This window comes from Episyrphus balteatus, chromosome 2, assembly GCF_945859705.1.
Source record: "Episyrphus balteatus chromosome 2, idEpiBalt1.1, whole genome shotgun sequence".
NCBI lineage: Eukaryota > Metazoa > Arthropoda > Insecta > Diptera > Syrphidae > Episyrphus > Episyrphus balteatus.
Genome location: NC_079135.1, coordinates 56,775,907 through 56,796,477, shown reverse-complemented (window position 1 = coordinate 56,796,477; position 20,571 = coordinate 56,775,907). Strand labels below are relative to the sequence as shown.

Sequence of the window (20,571 nt, the reverse complement as noted above, 5' to 3'; positions counted from 1 at the left end):
GATTTCGGCAGTGGATCAACTTTGGTTAAATGATGGATTTAGTTATTTTAAAGCCTTAACTACATTGGCTCAGAAAGTGAAAAAGTACAAAAGTGAAAATTTTCAAACGCATTTTTGAATGGTTGTTCGGGCTGGAAAATTAAAAAAAATTATGCAGAAAGCTTATTTTTTGGTCTAAAAAATAATTTGTATACTCTTTTTCATAAAACAATTGCACTAGCCAGAAAAAAAATATTTTCACTTTTGTACTTTTTCAAAAAGTGGTGTATGTAGTTAAGCCTTAACATAGCGATGCACATAGATGGAGTTGTTTTTTGTATGGTGCTTATTTTTGAAAAAAAAGATACATACAAAAATGAGAACAAAATAAAACAATAAAATATAAATGTCAAATTTGCGTCTTCCAAAAAGTACCACGTGTAAAAGTGCCCCAAAGAAACAAATATCAAAGTGCCTGGCTACGCAATGATTTTTCAATCGATTGAAAAATCACATGCGGTGGCTACACACTGTTGTGCCATCACAGATATGTTTCGCTCATCTGTCAGTACCAAACGAACAAAAGAAAATAAAAAAAAATATCTCCTAAGCGGGGTGAAAACCAAAACAAACCAAATTTTTCAAGGACGCGCGCAATTTTAAAGAACTGTTTTTTGTAAAAAAAAAAACTCATAAAAATCGATTTCAAGTGTTTTTTTTGGTAATAACGTTCTACTATAACTTAATTTAAGTGTCTAAAAATCGAAAAAATTACGGAATTTAAAATATATTTCTATGCTGTACTTTTTGCTTTTTTTGTTTTGTTGGTTTGTTTTGGTTTTCGCCGAGCTTAAAATGTCAAAATGGTAACTGTAAAAAGAAAGAGAAGACAAGGACAAATAATGTTCGAACTTCCCTATCACGTTCCACTTTTACATTTTCTAGGAACAAACGTCAAAAAGAGGAAAATCCTCACCCCTCTTGCCTACAACCTGACTGGTGAGCATCTTCGTGAGCATCTTCCCCCTTCACTCCTCATCCCTCTTGCCTACAAACTCACTGCTTAGGCGATTGAAAAATCACCGTGTAGCCAGGCACTTAGTGAGCAACTTCCCCCTTCAATCCTCATCCCTCTTGCCTACAAACTGACTGCTTAGGCGATTGAAAAATCACCGTGTAGCCAGGCACAAAGATAAATTCGAAGATAATTTTTGCATCATTTAAATTTAGTGCGAGCATTCCCTTAATAATAGTTTAAAAACATAAATCCATTGTCCACATGGGGGCACTAAAAACATTAGAGATAATATTTATATCACGAATTAATTAAAGTTCCAATAGAACAATTATGAAACGAAACAAAGTTCACCGACAGCAAAACTCAACGAAATACGTAATTTCTTCAAACCTACGCCATTTTGAAGTTACACAGAAGAAAGTGTTCTCTATCCTGTTCGTGACGGTATAGGAAAATTTGTAATTTATTCGTAAGAAACGCTTTCAATTCTCTACTAAACAAACAAAAAATCGCAAGTCAAACTAACGCGCAACTCATTCCTTTCAAAAGTAAACGTCTAAAACGTGATTTTCATCTAAATAATTAGTGTCGGGGCTAAATCGAATTCACCAATTTTTTTTGCAAAAAAAAATCTTTGTCTATTCCGTTCTCATCATTCACACCTTACACATCTACACACGCATTCTCCCATAAAATCTACAGCCAGACGCAGGGGCGAGATACAACAAAACTGCATGCCCGATTACTTCAAAGCGAGCGAGCGAGAAAAGGGTAAGTATTAAAAAACATGCATATAAAATTGTACTTTTCAATTACTCAAGAGCAAGGGAGCTCGATATACATAGCAAGTAGCAAGTGTGGTGGTGGATAAAAGGCTACACAAATTCGTAGCAGAAATGAAACAATTGTAAATCGAAACAAGAACAAAAAAAATTCTTTTTTCAAAGAAATAACCTGAACCTTGTGTCCGTCGTCGTCGTCGGTGGAAATCAAATGTAGTTTTTAGTTTTTGTTTAATCCTGTAAATACCGATCGGTTAATTAAAGTAATATAATTTAAAAGTGAATAACACGCGCGGATTTGATTTTTATAAATTGTTTGATCAAAATTTTAATTTTTTGTCTCATAACCTCGTTTGGTAAAGTTGGGTCGAAGGGTGAAGAAAACGTAGCCAAAAGTATAGAACCAATAACTAGATGGCAAGAGGTGAACAATTTAAAAAAAAAAAGATATTTGTACTAAAGAGTTTTTTCTTTGTTGATTATTGTTTTACTGATTTTGTTATTTAAAATATTATATAGAGATAAAAAAAGTGCTTTGTGGATAGCTTAGTTCTTTTCCTCATACTTTGAAGATAAATTAATTTTGCAACACAAGGATTGAGGCATCTTCATATACGGCCTGAAGTGGAGGCCTTTGAACGTGCAATTTTTAAATTAATTTTGTGGCCGCCCTTCCCTACCTTTTTGAATAACCCCCTTTGGATCCATAACACTCGAGCTGAACGGCTACGGCATTGGAATTGGAAGTTTGGAAGCAGATGAATTCGCCATTGCAAGACGCCATCGCATCTTTCAGTTTGTTCCGTGTGTTCTTTTGCATATTATGTGGTTTCGGTTTGTGTTTGGCTGCGTGCAAATGTATGCGTGAAGTATAAAAAAAAACCACTGGTAATAATTTGCCATTTTGTTTTTGTTTCGTTGAATTTTAAGATTTTTCGCCGGTGTTTCGTTTTCATTGATTCTTCTCTGACAAAAAACTGGGGTTTTAATACCATACCGTTCTAGTGACACTGAAAATGAACTTCCATTTCATTCTCATAGTTTGACATGTATCCAACTTTTTGGAAGTATACAATTAATTTCCAGATACATCATGCATTTTTTTTTCTATTTTTTTTTATTGAGTGGCCTTCTGGATAATTACTTACTCCTCCTGTACTGACTGAGTTGTCTTCTGGTCTCGGTCTCTTTTTCTATAATTGATGCAAATTTGTATCAGTCATATTTTTAATTTTACAAATTATAAAGAGGATTACGTATATATCTTATATTGCAATGCTTTTGAAACTTGAATTATTGAAGGGATAGAAAATAAAAGATATATAGAACCAACAGTCGGCCACAATCAAACTAACACAATTATTCTCTACAATTCTTGATCCGATCGTTATCTTCTTGGACTGAAACAAAAAAAAATGAAGCATCAAATGTTGTTCACCTTTAGACACACACACAACACATTGGACCAAAGGATTTTCTGGAATTTTTGGGATAATGACTCACTTCAGGGTCGACAACAAATAAAAGCATACATTTTTTTTGTTTGCTGCATTTTTATATTGTTTTTAAACTATTAAGTTTAAAAAAATATGCATTGCCACCTTTTATGCAAACGAAAAGGCTTTGTGGCATTGTGGGGCTTGAATCCATAGATTGCATCATCAATATTCTTTGTGACAATGTAAATTCATTTTATCGGTCCCAATTTGCATTGTTTTCTCAGTCCAATAAAATTCATCACAATCTATGTGGGAGGTATTTTTAGGTCCACGATCTACTTTGTGCATATAAATAAATTGGTCTAAACTAGATACCTATCTATTTTCCTAGATGTATTTCACAGTTTATCCTGTATAAAATAATTATAATAACATTAAACATTGATTTGTTTCTCCACAAGAGTATGTACTTCCAACATAAGATAGTGGCTATTATGTAGAAAGATGCAATCTCTTGTTAGAAATTATTATTTCTTAATTTAAATACAAAACATTAGAGATATAATAAGAAAACGCGAGTTAATACTCATCTAAAGGAAATTTTTTTTTTGAATTTTATCACATAAAGAAACATTCGACCTGCATTTCAAAAAATAGTGAAGAAGTTGAATACTAGATATCAAATAAACCAAAAGAATTCCATATAACACGACTGCATGAGTGAAAACCACGTTATTAAGAAAAGACAAAAAGTGGTCAAAAAATCTGCAGCGAAAATGAAGGCGGAAGTCAGTGCTAGAGTTGTTCCTCGTATCCCCAAGGATGCTGGCCTTAAAGCACGATGTCGAACGTTGAATTACAAAACAAAACAAAAATACAAACTTTGAAAACGACTTGCTTTGTTTAAGAGCACCACAAAGAAAGGTTTGCTTTCTTCAGGACAAAAGGCGAAGGATGGTACATTGGAGCGGTGGGACGAAAAAAAAATTAAAACTTTGTACGACACCAAAAATGCAAGGCCTACTTCTCAAAACCAAGTCAAGTCTCTCAATGAAAAGTGCAATAAAAGTGTAACAATAACGTTATAATTAAACACCATTTTGAATATTTTCCTTCAATACTATATACCTACTCTAGTCTAGATTAAAAAAAAAACTGAAACGAATGCCGGGAACTGATTTAATTTTTTTTATTTATTTGGAGTCATTATTATTCGTCGTACTTACCAATGATTCTAATCTGAATTCATAAGTTGCATTTTTCAGTACATGTATACTTAGTATATTCTTATATTCAAAGTAACAACTTATGAAACAGTTTAAAAGAAAAACAAAGTCGTACAAATATCCAATAAAGATTTGAAAGCTTTTTAAATATGTAGGTTAGTGTGGTCCACGTTATAAGGCAAAAAAAATAAACCATATAATTCATTACTTCCCCACCCATTATTTTGCTACAGACATCTATACCAACATATGCTGAAAGTTTTAGCTCTCAACAGTAAAAGGAAGAGGGCGCTCATCAGCTTTGAAATATTAGACTTTGTTACCCTTAATATCTGATTATATTGTAATATGACTTGGCTTGAAGTTGGAATTTGGCTTAAATATGATAAGCACGCATGCTTCCGACAGCCAAAATAATGATTTTCATGTTTCTTTGGTTTTGAGTCATTCATATTTCATTGATTAATTCTGTTTTGTTTTAACTTTACGCAAATAATACTTACAGACGAATTTAAATGAACAAAAAAAATCTGTGAAAACTTTACTTAACATATCATGAAAAATTTTACCACGTGACAACTTAATTTACTTGATAGATTAAAAAATAATTACTAGACACGAGCACCTAGCTAGAACAGCATCTGAGCAAAAACTTTGAGCCTGTTGAGCGCCCACTTACACTTTACCTAAAAAGCTGAAATTTCACGTGAGTAATACAAAACACATATCGTCGGCCTCATAAGGAAACCTCGTAACTCCACCTTTTTTCGAAAATGACTTTTGAATGCCATTTTTTAAAAAACATGTCAACGGAGCAACCCAGAAAATTTGAAGTCATTTTGAAAACTCTAAATAGACTTAAATTCAAATTTTGCTCAGCACGTCACTTCCCAACTACTCTGTTGACTCTCTACTCTTTCGTCTCTCCTGTAAAATTTCGATTTTGGGAGTTACGAGGTTTCCTTATGAGGCCGACGATATGCAACCAATTTTTAAGTGGGGGACAACGGAAATGTAAAAACCAAAAAATTGGACCACCCTAATGTGGGTATAACGAAAAATTTAAATTAAATTGAAAAAAAATTAACAATTGTTTGAAGTACACAATATTGTGAATTGCGAAACGATTTTTTTTTTCAAATAGAAAAACATAAAAAAACGCGACGCTGTCGTCTCGCAATATTGTAAATTGGGCATAAGGCTTTGTGCAAAGTTGATACCAGTAAGCGATGTGGTGTGAGGCGGTGTATACCTTGAATAATATTAATGATAGCTATGTTTATTGTGGTAACCCAGTATTTAATTGAGTAAACATTATATTCCTACTATAAACAGCGAAAAACGATTACTTTTACTTATTATTAATAACTATGTTGGTAATGATGACCTTTTGTTTATAATATATATTATGACCTGAAGCCCGTTTCATATCATATATTATTAATAACACTGGTCAACAAGGTTATTTTTGGGGTGCTGAACTCAAATCCGAAGTCAGAAAATTTTGACTTGCCTCTGTTTTTGGAATAGTTCTTGTTATAAAATGCCAAAATACGTCATTTTGGCTGTTTTCGAGGCTATGTTCTTATGAGAGGCAATTCATTAAGAATAAATTTGTAACTTTGGTGGCTATAAGAACTGGTTTTATTCTTCCAAAAAAATGTTTAAATCTTTCCGATATTTTAAATTTAAGTAATGCCTGATTCATAATATTTTTTTGCCATAAGAACCAAAATATATGTACTTTTCCGACGGTCTTAGGGTTGCTGAATTCGCATCAGAAGACAGAAAAATTCTATTGGCCTCCGTTCTTGAAATATTACCGTTATAATAAAAGAATATTTCTGACCTCGGATTCGAAATTTGTGACCAGTGACTTAATCTTTAGATTAAGTTAAGTTTGTCTTTGGATTGTTGAGTGAAACTTAAGATATCTCGTGCAATAAAAAAGATATCGGAAAGATTTGAACAGTTTTTAGAAAAAGAAAATCTGAAAAAGGTACCCTTACAAATAATAAATTACCCCACATAAAAACATAACCTCTAAAACAGCCAAAATGGTGTTTTTTTTTTATTGCATTTTATAACTGTAAATATTTCAAAAACGGATGCCAATGAAATTTTTCTGACTTCAGATTGAAGTTCAGCACCCTTAAAACCTCTGGAAAAAATATCTTGGTTCTTGTGACAAAAAAAAGTTCAATTTTTGTTGACCACTGTATAGTAATCCTTTGTGAAAATAATCCTTGGGCCATAAATGTATAAGTTAAGGAAAACAATTTCTCTGCAAACCACAACAAATGAATACTTTTGTTTATCTTAAGCAACTATTTGTTGTTGTTTTCCCTGCACAATGTTGGTTTTTGAAAAAACACGGCTCATAATTTCTCTGTTAAGTTCTATGTTTTTAGGAGAAATGTTACCCTTTGTAACCGCGTTTAAATAATGTTGATATCTTTTTTAAATGCGCACATTGACATTTTCTTTTGGCATCAAATCGACTGACTTAGCTCAGTACTTAGCTCAGTAAAAATTGCACGAAAACAACAACAAATGATTGCTAAGGATAAACAAAAGTTTTTAATTTGTTGGTTTACAGAGAAAATTTGTTTCTAAACTTATACATTTTTGTCTCTTCAACAGTAAAGGATTATTAATAACACTGTGATAGTTTTTTTGCAACAGAGCGGAGACACATCGATTCTAGTTAATTCGAGTATGCTGAATTCAGTGGTGGCAACCGTTTTGAAAGTTTGGCTCAGGTTTTCGAGATATTTCGAAAATAAAATCTTAGGTCGGGGCTATTAAAATACTGATAATTTCGAATAATTAAGTTTTTTTAAGCAGTTTTTAGTTTAGAGAAAAGCTATTCCTGTATATAGCTATATGTTTAACACTATTCCAACTTAGATTGTTATGTTTCGGTCACTTACAAAGCATTTTTTAAACAAAAACTTCACTTTTTCATGTTTTTTTTTTATTTCTTTGACTTTCAAAGCGTTTAATATGGATGCAATTTGAGTTTAACATTGATTCGGGATATTTTATATTATTTACATAGCATATAATTCCAAAAATGAATAAAATACTGCAAACCTGAAAAAGTTCATTAGTGAAAATCAGCCTACTAAGCTACGGAAATGTATCAAAACCTGAACTTAACATTAAGTTAAGATAGTTTTTGGATTTTCAGCTTAAGCTTAAGATATATCAGATAATAAATGAATTAAAGTTTTTGGAAGAACAAAAAACGTTCTTATATACTTACATCATGCCGGGATAAAAGCAGTCAAAATAACGTTTTTTGCCTTTTATAACTGTAATATTAAAAAAAAGGAAGTCAAATAAATATTTATGGCTTCGGAATCGAGTTCAGCACCCCTTTCGCCTTCAGAAAAGTATATTTTGGTTCTTGTGGCAAAAAAAAAGTTTAATTTTGCTTACCAGTGTTATTTAATACATTTCCTTAGCTTAATAGACTGATTTTCACTAGTGAACTTTTTCAGGTTTGCAGTACTTTATTCATTTTTGGAATTATATGCTATGTAAATAATATAAAATAACCCGAATCAATGTTAAACTCAAATTGCATCCATATTAAACGCTTTGAAAGTCAAAGACATAAAAAAAAACATGAAAAAGTGAAGTTTTTGTTTAAAAAATGCTTTGTAAGTGACCGAAACATAAAAATCTAAGTTGGAATAGTGTTAAACATATAGCTACAGCTGTGTTCAAAATAATAGTAGTGCCTGCATCAAAATAACATTTTTTATAATTACGGTGCTTCTACGGTTAAAAATTTAGTTTCTTTGATGTCAAAGTTTGTAACGGTCAATTACTAATAAATGTATCATAGTTTTAAAATGAAAAAGAAGGTTCCAAATAATTTTTCATTGACTTTTGGTTGTTCTTTCTAATTTGACCTGCTCAAAATAATAGTAGTTAAAGTTATTTTTGAAGAATTTAAAAGCGGTTTATAACATAGAATATTTATTTTTGGTTTAAAAGTAAGTACTCATATAATAGGAACAATTTTTCAACAAAAAACGATTTGTTTCGGTTTTAATCTATTTAAAGTTCGAAGAGCAAAACACTGCAGTTCGGATAGCGGAAACTTTTACGAAAGCTGCTTGAAGAAGGGAAAACCTACTTGGAAATTCAAGGTTTTATGAGGATGCTCCCCTGCAATGGTAGCCAATGCAATAAACTCAACGAAAAACCCCAAACGCGCGGTAGAAAAAGAAAAAAGACCGTCGTAGATGACAGGCGTACTGTCCAGATGAGCAAAGCTGAGCCTTCAGCATCGTCGTTTCGAATCCAGAAGGCTTTAAGCCTGGATTGCAGTGCAGTGAACATTCGGAGGCGACTGTTAGAGACTAATTTGTACGCTTGAAGTCCACGAAAAGTTCTCTTTGGTGGTACTGGATCTCCAGAATACGTCCGACGTCCACCCAATACGGAATATGTTCCAAAGTATACGACGGAAAAAGTTAAACATGGAGGGTCGAAAATTTTAGTATTTTAACATATTTCTTTGTTAACAGCGGTACTTTATGTGAACTTCAAGCGTACAAATTAGTCTCTAACAGTCGCCTCCGAATGTTCACTGCACTGCAATCCAGGCTTAAAGCCTTCTGGATTTGAAACGACGATGCAGAAGGCTCAACTTTGCTCATCTGGACAATACGCCTGTCATCTACGACGGTCTTTTTTCTTTTTCTACCGCACGTTTCGGGTTTTTCGTTGAGTTTATTGCATTGGCTACCATTGTAGGGGAGCATCCTTATATAACCTTGAATTTCCAAGTAGGTTTTCCCTTCTTCAAGCAGCTTTCGTAAAAGTTTCCGTTATCCGAACTGCAGTGTTTTGCTCTTCGAACTTTAAATAGATTAAAACCGAAACAAATCGTTTTTTGTTGAAAAATTGTTCATATTATATGAGTACTTACTTTTAAACCAAAAATAAATATTCTATATTATAAACCGCTTTTAAATTCTTCAAAAATAACTTTAACTACTATTATTTTGAACAGGTCAAATTAGAAAGAACAACCAAAAGTCAATGAAAAATTATTTGGAACCTTCTTTTTCATTTTGAAACTATGATACATTTATCAGTAATTGACCGTTACAAACTTTGACATCAAAGAAACTAAATTTTTAACCGTAGAAGCACCGTAATTATAAAAAATGTTTTTTTGATGCAGCCACTACTATTATTTTGAACACAACTGTATATACAGGAATAGCTTTTCTCTAAACTAAAAACTGCTTAAAAAAACTTAATTATTCGAAATTATCAGTATTTTAATAGTCCCGACCTAAGATTTTATTTTCGAAATATCTCGAAAACTTGAGCCAAACTTTCAAAACGGTTGCCACCACTGAACTCAGCATACTCGAATTAACTAGAATCGATGTGTTTCGCTTCTGTTGCAAAATCGAACTATCACAGTGTAATAAATAAAAGTAGTCGTTTGTTGTTCTTTACAGCATTAAATGTTTACTCAGTAAAATACTGAGTACCAATAAAACACGGCTATTGTAAGCACTGAAGTTGTTTATTTATTATTATTTTATTATTTATTTACTCATATAATCCCACGGGTGACGTCCAATTGAAGCTGAGGGGATAAATAAAAGAATGATGCTTTAGGTAGGGATCGAACTCGCACCTCAAGGTTAGCGGGTGGCAATGTTACAGCGAAACCAACAAGTTTTTTTTAGTGGGTAAAACAAACGCTGGGCTTATGGATTTAGGTTGCTGAAATTGTTCACATCTCAGAATGTTGGTGTTTTTCCTAAAACATTATTTTGTAACTTTTCATAAATTTCATCTATTTTCGATTAAAATAGCGTTTTTTTTTCTATTTCAGGATTGAAGAAGACTGAGGACTTAGGTTAAAAAAAAAAACTAAATTAATTTCTAACCTGCCACGCATAAGTTAATAAAAAAAAACTTCTCGAACCTAAATACATAGTTTTACATAAAAGAATAAAAAAAAGTTTATGCAATTCGATTTTTCTTAAATATTTATTTTTTAATAAATATTGGAATCGAAAAAAAACATCAAAAGTGGGATATAATTTCTATCGTTGCTTTCCTGCATTGTTTAATCTTAATACGGCAGACAACTCTAGAAAAAGGCTCAAAGCAACAGTTGAAAAAAACCTGTGATAAAAAGAAAATAAGAAGTCACGCAAAACAAAAAAATCTTTAACGATTTTTCTCAAACTATAAAATCACACAAAATTAAAGCTAAAATATTACCACAAGAATTAAATTAAAAGGTTCGATTTGAAAGTAGGAACAACATTAAAAAAAGGTTTCATTCCGTCAGCCATTAGCAGACGAGAAACAATCGGAGAAGTAGTCGTGTGGTGCAGTCAACGGGAGTTTTTGCTGATGAGGATTCACTGGCAGCATGAGTACACTGGGGGGAAGTAGGGGAGAGCGAAATGCCAAGCCCAAGTTCGCAGCACTCGATATAAATCGAATGTACAAAAATAGTCGTGTAAGTTTATTTATCCACTATTGTCATATGCATTTTCTTTTTTTTTTATTAAAAAAAACTTATTTTATTAATAGGGCGAATCTGTCGAACCATCTGCACAAAAAAATCAAGTGCCCCGTAAACATGGAATGCAAAGTTTGGGCAAAGTGCCGTCCGCTAGGCGACCACCAGCTAATCTTCCATCCCTGAAAGCTGAAGTAAGTTCGCCGAATACCAACAATAACACACCTGGACAAGAAGGTAATGAAAATATCAAAAATTAAACTTCAAGTGACCACTACTTCATAATGGGTTTCGCCTGATTTAGAGGTCAATTGAACATTTTTATATTAAATTAAATTATATTCAATTGCTTGTTTAGACAAAAGTAATTTCAATAACATTTTTTGATACAAATCTAAGGACCGTTTGCTGGGACGAAACTTAAATATTCAAGTTGAACAAAAAACTCTTATGTTCTACTTTTTCCTTTGCCTAAATTACATAAAAAGAATGTACATAGTATAGAACTAAAATTCTCAAGTTTCATTGGAGCAAACGGCACTTAATGCTTATTATTTAATTTGATTACTACTACAGGCATTAGGGAATCATTTGAGAATTTTTAAAAAGGATTCGAATTGGATATTTCATATAAAGAGGCGTGTGGTTTGGCCGCCATTATGAAAAATGCGATTTTGTGATTTTCTCGGCTCCTGTTTATCGAAGAATGGATTTTTTTGTCTTGTTTTGTAGAAGAACGTATTCTTAAAATTTAAGCTTACCTATAAGATTAATTTGAGTTGGTCTTTGGCTTATAGGTAAGCTTAATCTTAAGATATCTCAGTCATTAAAAGAGATATCGGAAAGATTTAAACAGTTTTTGGGAGAAAAAAAGCAGTTCTTACAGACATCATTACAAATAATTCTGAAATAAATTGCTACACATAGCTCAACCTCAAAAACTATAAAAATAACGTTTTTTGCGTTTTATAACGGTAATATTTCAAAAACTAAGGCCAATACATTTTTTTTTTTGTCTTCGGATTCAAAATCAGCACCCCAAAAACATTCAGGAAAGTATATTTTCGTTCTTCTGCAAAAAAAAATTAATTTTTTTCACCAGAATTATCATTGTAGCCAAACAAAATATTGATTTCGTCAGGTTATAACTCAAATAGTTTTGGACGTACAAGAAAACTTAATATACCAAAATGTAGTAAATTTAGAGTTGTATCAATGTTATAATGAGAACTATTTCGCTTAGATGAACCTAAACTGAAGAAAAGTGTAAAAATCACGATCATCAACGAAAATTTTACATGTTTTCGTCAATAACTTTTTATAGAGAAACTTTACGAAAAAAATTATTTAATACAAAAATTTAAGAATACGTTCTTCTACAAAACAAGACAAAAAAAATCCACTCTTCGATAAACAGGAGCCGAGAAAATCAAAAAAACGCATTTTTCAAAATGGCGGCCAAACCACACGTTTTTGAGACAAAACAAATATATTTTTATGTTCGTCTTAATGCGCCTCCTTTATTTGAAATATCAAATTCAAATCCTTTCCAAAAATTCTCAGATGACCCATTTTCAGCTCCCTATTTCCTGTAGTATACCTATAATTCGAAGTAAATAAAGAACTGAGTAAATAACTGTTTTTTTGGCGTTGCATTCCCTATCCGCAGTTGGCGTTTACATGCATTACAAAAACAGCACGCAGCTGCCGTGGTTTTAAAATTGATATTGTGGAAATCCTACTGCTGATAGCTTTGCCAAAAAAACACGCCTTATGTTTTGATACAAAAAATATAAGGATAATTAAAAACAACAATAATTTTATATGGCATTCTTGTTTAAAACAATGCATAGTTCATGCACTTTATTTTGGAATTAGCTCTTTAGGATATGCAAGAAATTCACATTAAAATGAAATACCTATCCATTATCCTATCATCCACATATCTATTGTGGGTACTACCATTAATTGCAGAATTTATTTGTTCAACTATTTTAAGTCCCTGATTGAAGTTGATAACAGTGGTGAATTTCAATAATTGATTTTCGTTGATATTCTTTAAAAAGAGGAACACCTGCCCAATCTGTGTCCTTTGAAAAAAAAAAGATTTAAAAAATAAAAATAAATACGAGTATGTACATTTACAGTATCTCACTACCTGATTTTCGTAAGCTTTCGAAAATTTGAGTTTAAAGGTCGAACAAAATTCAAAAATTTATTTTAATGCTTGAGAAAAAAATAAGAAATTTAATTTAGCAAAGAAAAGTAGCTACTCAATCTTCCTACACTTTCTTTTTCTAATGTGTTCAGTTCAAGCTAATTTGCTTTCTTAAGGTTTTTTTACGGCCATATTTTAAAGAAAAATAATCTCATTATACACCAGTGCCAATCCGGTTTTCAGAGGGCAAAAGTTGAAAACTTAGGATAAATGGTGTATGAAACGGGAAAAATAAATATCACTTTGTTATGTTTTCTATCTATTTAAAATGTTTTTTGAGCAAAAAGTAAATTTTTGGATTTTTGACGAATTTAATTTGAAAAAATAGCCTATTTTTCAATCAAAAAAGTTACCGAAAAAATATTTAATTTTTGAAAATTTTGGAATGCAATTATTTAGATTAAAACCTGTTATTGAAGATTGTGTGGAAAAACTATACATTTGTTTTAGAAAATAAAATATTGAGAAAAAATTGAAAAAAAAAATACAAAAAAACGATTTTTAAGATTGATTTTTCCATAAATGACAGTAATATTGGCGAGAAATAATTTTCCATAGAAACCAAATTATACTTTTCTAATGGCCTTTGACCTTCTTAATTTAAATCTAGCAAAGTGCAAAGTTTAGGGTCCCAGTTTTAGGACCCAGTTTTAGGACCTTCTGTGAGAGTATCTCTCCTCTACTCCTGCTGCAGCAAGACTGCATAAAGTACTAGCAAAAGAAAAAACTATAAAATCGATAGCTCTCCGTTAACCGGACGCCAGTTTTACTGAAAACTGGTGCACATTCTTTTTGTTTAAACAAATAAAAATAAATAGTATTAAGTCGTAGAAATCTAATTTTTTTCTTAAATTGTAGATAAATTAAACGAATACATATTTTATTTTGCTAGCCAATACTTGAACTGTTTTCAAAATAATAAGGCAAGTTTGCTAAACAAAACAACGATTAAATGCATATTGCACGGCACTAGTTAGAAGTAATAGAAAGATAGGAAAGAGTTTTTGTTGGCACAGTGAATTGAGAATAAGATGATTTTTATCTCATATTGTCCCACGGGTGGCGTCCAAGCTGGGGGATAAATAAAAGAATGCTGCCTAAGGTAGGGCTCGAACCCACACCTCCAGGTTAGCAGTGAAGCACAACATCCACTGCACCATTGCCACCCGAGACGATGACAATACCTTCTTGTGATTGCTTTGTTACATAATATTCGATTTAAAAATTACTTTAATGAAAATGTATCTATTCTTTATTTTAACAACAGTAAATTGCAGGTAACATGAGTTAATGTTACGTGAGTCACCCAAATATTTTTAAATTTTTCCTCAAAAAATTTAACAAATGTTTGGTTTTATCACTAATTTTAAAAGCTTGTAATTTTAGATGCATGGAATCTCCATTAAAAACAAAATAAGATTCTTAATTTCACAGAAAAAATTCATACTTAAACTCGTGTCCGATTTTTGCAACGCGAGTTACTACCAACAGACTTTTATTTTTTCCAAGCAAATGCTTAAAACAAAAAAATGTTTTACTTAATTATTTATATATTAAAATTGACAAAAATTCTATTTTAGTATTGTAAATTTTTCTGAATGTAACGTGAGTTAACATAGAATTGTCCCTCAGAAAATAGAACTCTTAGAAAGAAACCAATATGATTTTAGGATTAGTGGTCCCAAATACATTACATGTTATACAAATTTTTCTGGAACATTTCAAATAAATGGATATCTTGGCACCTCTTAAGCGTACTCGCCAAGTATTAGCTCCTAATATGAACATAAAAAAGCTATGCTTCATAGTTTTTCATTTTTACTTCAGGCTCATACTTAAAAACCACACTTTGTTATTAAGTTTAGTTTATTTATTTATTTAGCAGAACTCTGCTATTAAAATTCCAAATTTATATTAATATTAAACTTAAATTCTATGTACATATATACAATTTTTACATTCTTAAGTATAGTTACATTTGATGAATTCAGTTACATATCTTTTAAAATTTTTGAAGTTTGTTTCATTTTTAGCTTCATAAGGAAGTGAATTGAATAAACGACAACCTTTATACAAAATGCTATTTTGTGTAATATTATCTACATAATGAGGAAGTCTAAAATCTTCTCTATTTCTTAGCTCATAAGGCTGCGATTGGCCAACATATCTCAAATATTTACTTAAATAATTAGGCAGTAAATTGTTTTTAATTTTAAACACAAAACATAATACATTAACAAAAATTCTTTGCTTTACATTCATCCATTGAAGCATCTCAAACCACTGTTAAGCTAACTTTTTTTTCTACGACTAATAGAAACCGAGGTATTTGACAAAAAATGAAATGGTGTATGAAACGGGAAAAATAAATATTACTTTGTTATGTTTTCTATCTATTTAAAATGTTTTTTGAGCAAAAAGTAAATTTTTGGATTTTTGACGAATTTAATTTAAAAAAATAGCCTATTTTTCAATCAAAAAAGTTACCGAAAAAATATTTGATTTTTGAAAATTTTGGAATGCAATTATTTAGATTAAAACCTGTTATCGAAGATTGTGTGGAAAAACTATACTTTTGTTTTAGAAAATAAAATATTGAGAAAAAATTGAAAAAAAAAATACAAAAAAACGATTTTTAAGATTGATTTTTCCATAAATGACAGTAATATTGGCGAGAAATAATTTTCCATAGAAACCAAATTATACTTTTCTAATGGCCTTTGACCTTCTTAATTTAAATCTAGCAAAGTGCAAAGTTTAGGGTCCCAGTTTTAGGACCCAGTTTTAGGACCTTCTGTGAGAGTATCTCTCCTCTACTCCTGCTGCAGCAAGACTGCATAAAGTACTAGCAAAAGAAAAAACTATAAAATCGATAGCTCTCCGTTAACCGGACGCCAGTTTTACTGAAAACTGGTGCACATTCTTTTTGTTTAAACAAATAAAAATAAATAGTATTAAGTCGTAGAAATCTAATTTTTTTCTTAAATTGTAGATAAATTAAACGTATACATATTTTATTTTGCTAGCCAATACTTGAACTGTTTTCAAAATAATAAGGCAAGTTTGCTAAACAAAACAACGATTAAATGCATATTGCACGGCACTAGTTAGAAGTAATAGAAAGATAGGAAAGAGTTTTTGTTGGCAAAGTGAATTGAGAATAAGATGATTTTTATCTCATATTGTCCCACGGGTGGCGTCCAAGCTGGGGGATAAATAAAAGAATGCTGCCTAAGGTAGGGCTCGAACCCACACCTCCAGGTTAGCAGTGAAGCACAACATCCACTGCACCATTGCCACCCGAGACGATGACAATACCTTCTTGTGATTGCTTTGTTACATAATATTCGATTTAAAAATTACTTTAATGAAAATGTATCTATTCTTTATTTTAACAACAGTAAATTGCAGGTAACATGAGTTAATGTTACGTGAGTCACCCAAATATTTTTAAATTTTTCCTCAAAAAATTTAACAAATGTTTGGTTTTATCACTAATTTTAAAAGCTTGTAATTTTAGATGCATGGAATCTCCATTAAAAACAAAATAAGATTCTTAATTTCACAGAAAAAATTCATACTTAAACTCGTGTCCGATTTTTGCAACGCGAGTTACTACCAACAGACTTTTATTTTTTCCAAGCAAATGCTTAAAACAAAAAAATGTTTTACTTAATTATTTATATATTAAAATTGACAAAAATTCTATTTTAGTATTGTAAATTTTTCTGAATGTAACGTGAGTTAACATAGAATTGTCCCTCAGAAAATAGAACTCTTAGAAAGAAACCAATATGATTTTAGGATTAGTGGTCCCAAATACATTACATGTTATACAAATTTTTCTGGAACATTTCAAATAAATGGATATCTTGGCACCTCTTAAGCGTACTCGCCAAGTATTAGCTCCTAATATGAACATAAAAAAGCTATGCTTCATAGTTTTTCATTTTTACTTCAGGCTCATACTTAAAAACCACACTTTGTTATTAAGTTTAGTTTATTTATTTATTTAGCAGAACTCTGCTATTAAAATTCCAAATTTATATTAATATTAAACTTAAATTCTATGTACATATATACAATTTTTACATTCTTAAGTATAGTTACATTTGATGAATTCAGTTACATATCTTTTAAAATTTTTGAAGTTTGTTTCATTTTTAGCTTCATAAGGAAGTGAATTGAATAAACGACAACCTTTATACAAAATGCTATTTTGTGTAATATTATCTACATAATGAGGAAGTCTAAAATCTTCTCTATTTCTTAGCTCATAAGGCTGCGATTGGCCAACATATCTCAAATATTTACTTAAATAATTAGGCAGTAAATTGTTTTTAATTTTAAACACAAAACATAATACATTAACAAAAATTCTTTGCTTTACATTCATCCATTGAAGCATCTCAAACCACTGTTAAGCTAACTTTTTTTTCTACGACTAATAGAAACCGAGGTATTTGACAAAAAATGAAATGGTGTATGAAACGGGAAAAATAAATATTACTTTGTTATGTTTTCTATCTATTTAAAATGTTTTTTGAGCAAAAAGTAAATTTTTGGATTTTTGACGAATTTAATTTAAAAAAATAGCCTATTTTTCAATCAAAAAAGTTACCGAAAAAATATTTGATTTTTGAAAATTTTGGAATGCAATTATTTAGATTAAAACCTGTTATCGAAGATTGTGTGGAAAAACTATACTTTTGTTTTAGAAAATAAAATATTGAGAAAAAATTGAAAAAAAAAAATACAAAAAAACGATTTTTAAGATTGATTTTTCCATTAATGACAGTAATATTGGCGAGAAATAATTTTCCATAGAAACCAAATTATACTTTTCTAATGGCCTTTGACCTTCTTAATTTATTTATTTTTTATTTATTATTTATTAACGAGCACTTAAAAGTAACTAGCTAATATAAATTTTAAAGAGCCTAGCTGCGAGGACTATTAGCTCTGGGTATTTTACAATAAATTTAAATTTTAATTTTTAGGTTTGATATGAGATTGTTTATAATTTCAATATTTGTATGATTTGGAGTTGTAAGTAGATCATATACATTATTATTTTTTAAAAACTTTTTAGATGTTATGCAATTTTTTAATAAATGTTCTAAATTTAAAGTTTCGTTGCAAGTGGTGCATATGGGCGGGTTTTGTTTGGTGAGGAGGTATTCGTGAGTGACAGCTGTGTGTCCAAGCCTAAGTCGAATATAATTTCTGATTTTATATTTTGGTAGATCCGGGTATTGAGGATATGTTTTGTCGCGGTTAATTTCCTTATAGTGGTGATGGTATTGGCTCCAATCATTTAGCTGCTTCTTTCTTAGAGAATTTTGTATGAATTTGTTCATGTCTTTTTTTGTAAAAATGTTGAAGGAGTAAACGGGTGCCTCTTTTGTGGAACTGGCAGCTCGATCTGCTTCTTCGTTACCGCAAATGCCAGTATGGCCGGGTACCCACATCAGTTTGATTTTATTTTGCAGTTTGAAAAGCTGATTTCTTATTTCGGTTACTAGTTCTACATTGTTGTTTGGGTTTATAGTAGCTTTTAACACAGACATACTGTCAGAGCAGATTATAGTTCTACTACGTTGTTTAGCTGCTGTGTTGATTGCTTGTAGAATACCAAAAGCTTCAGCTGTGAAAATGGATGTGAAACCCGGCAAAATGCCGATGCTCATTATTTGACCATTCTCTTGTGTTACTGCGTATGATGTGTTGTCTGGGGTCTTAGAACCATCGGTGAAAAGGAAATTCCATCCTTTGGTACGAAGTTCCGATGCGATGCTCGAAAAAAGAGCTCGGTAAATGATGTGACTGGTGTCATTTTTATTATATTGAGCTAGGTCCATGATTAGTAATTCGGGATTGATTTGCCAAGAAGGAAATGACGGTTTGAAGTTGTACCCTAGTTTTGTCGGAAGTTGAAACTGGTTAGCTTTGACTAAGGCTAGATTTAGAGTTGATGGGATTCTCTTCATAGACTTTTGGTTCAGTGCGTTCACTATGTCGTCGTCAATCACTGAATTCCTGGAGAAAACTAATTTCGGTGTTAATTTCAGAGTCATTTCTTCTATACGTTGTTCTACGGATGGAAGTCCAGCTTCAGTTAGTAGATTCCGTATTGGTGTTGTTGTAAAAACATTGAGGCATTTTCTTGCTGCTTGGTGGTAAGGAGGTTTAATAATGTTGAGGGTTGATTTCGCACACTTGCCGTATATATAAATACCAAAATCAATTTTACTTAAAATTAACATTTTTGTTATATGTGACATTGTATTTACATGGATATTACATTTGTTACTACCTAAGTATTTTATTATATTACATCTCGCAGCTAGGGATTTTCTTAATTCTAGACAGTGTTCCTTCCAATAATACTTATTACTAAAAATTAATCCTAAAATACTTAAGTTATTTACATTAGGGATAGGTGTATTATTTACATATAAAGTTAGATTAGGACAATTAAGTTTGCGGCAAATATGCAATGTCTTACATTTTGTAAGTGACAATTTTGCTCCAGATTCTAAACACCATGCAAGGATATCTTGCATGGCATTTAGAAAAAGATCTTTGCATTTTGTTAAGTCGGAAATTTTGCTCAGAATATACACATCGTCGGCGTAGAGACAGTGGTCTAGCAGTTTATGACCATTGAGTATGGAGCTAATGTCGTCAAAAGCTATGGTGAAAAGCATTACCGAGAGGGGAGATCCCTGCGGTATACCATTTTCTAGTGTATATAGTTTGGAGAGACAATTGTTAATTCTTGAAGAAAATTTGCGGTTTGAGAGAAATGATTCGACATACTTGAAAATTTTTAAACCAACATCCCATTTTTTTAATTTTGTAAGAATAACATGTTTACCGATTCTCTCAAAGGCTCTTTCGAAATCCAAGGCCATCACGGATACGTGGTTTTTTGACGAGATAGCTTTGGAAATGTAGTGGTCTAAATGGAGATGGGCATCTATGCAACCTTTGTTGGGTTTGAAAGCTACCTGTTTAGAAGATATGCATTTCTTTGCCTCTGTAAACCAAAGAAGACGTTTCGCGATGATTTTTTCCAAGACTTTAGATAAGCATGATATTAACGATATTGGGCGATAGATTTCTATAAGAGAAGTGTCCTTGTTTGGTTTTGGAATAGGAAGCAAAATACCATTTTTCCAGTTTTGGGGTATCGTGGAAGTATCGACAATGTTGTTATAAAGCTGGATGAGCCTTAGCTTAGCTGCAACGGGGAGATTTTTAATCATTGGATAGGATATCCTATCTCTTCCCGGAGTTTTACCCTTAGTTTTACTGAGAGAAGCTTCGAATTCAAGAAGCGTTATTTGTTTTTCAATTGTTTGGGCGAAATGATTGGTGGTAAATTCC

General features: G+C 31.4%; 1 protein-coding gene across 2 annotated transcripts in view; it reads left to right on the top strand.

Annotated features, from left to right (window-relative positions):
• The first annotated feature begins 1,382 nt into the window (after positions 1–1,382).
• Positions 1,383–20,571, top strand: part of LOC129908809 (protein PRRC2C) — a 49,918-nt gene continuing 30,729 nt past the window's right edge. The window contains exons 1-3 of one of the 2 annotated variants that reach the window (XM_055985574.1): positions 1,383–1,768; positions 10,320–10,958; positions 11,033–11,198. In XM_055985574.1, the coding sequence (XP_055841549.1) occupies positions 10,869–10,958; positions 11,033–11,198 (256 nt within the window). In that variant the 5' untranslated portion in view covers positions 1,383–1,768; positions 10,320–10,868. Of the gene's footprint in view, positions 1,769–1,885; positions 2,204–10,319; positions 10,959–11,032; positions 11,199–20,571 lie in introns of those variants that run through there. The other variant, XM_055985575.1, reaches the window with a different exon arrangement.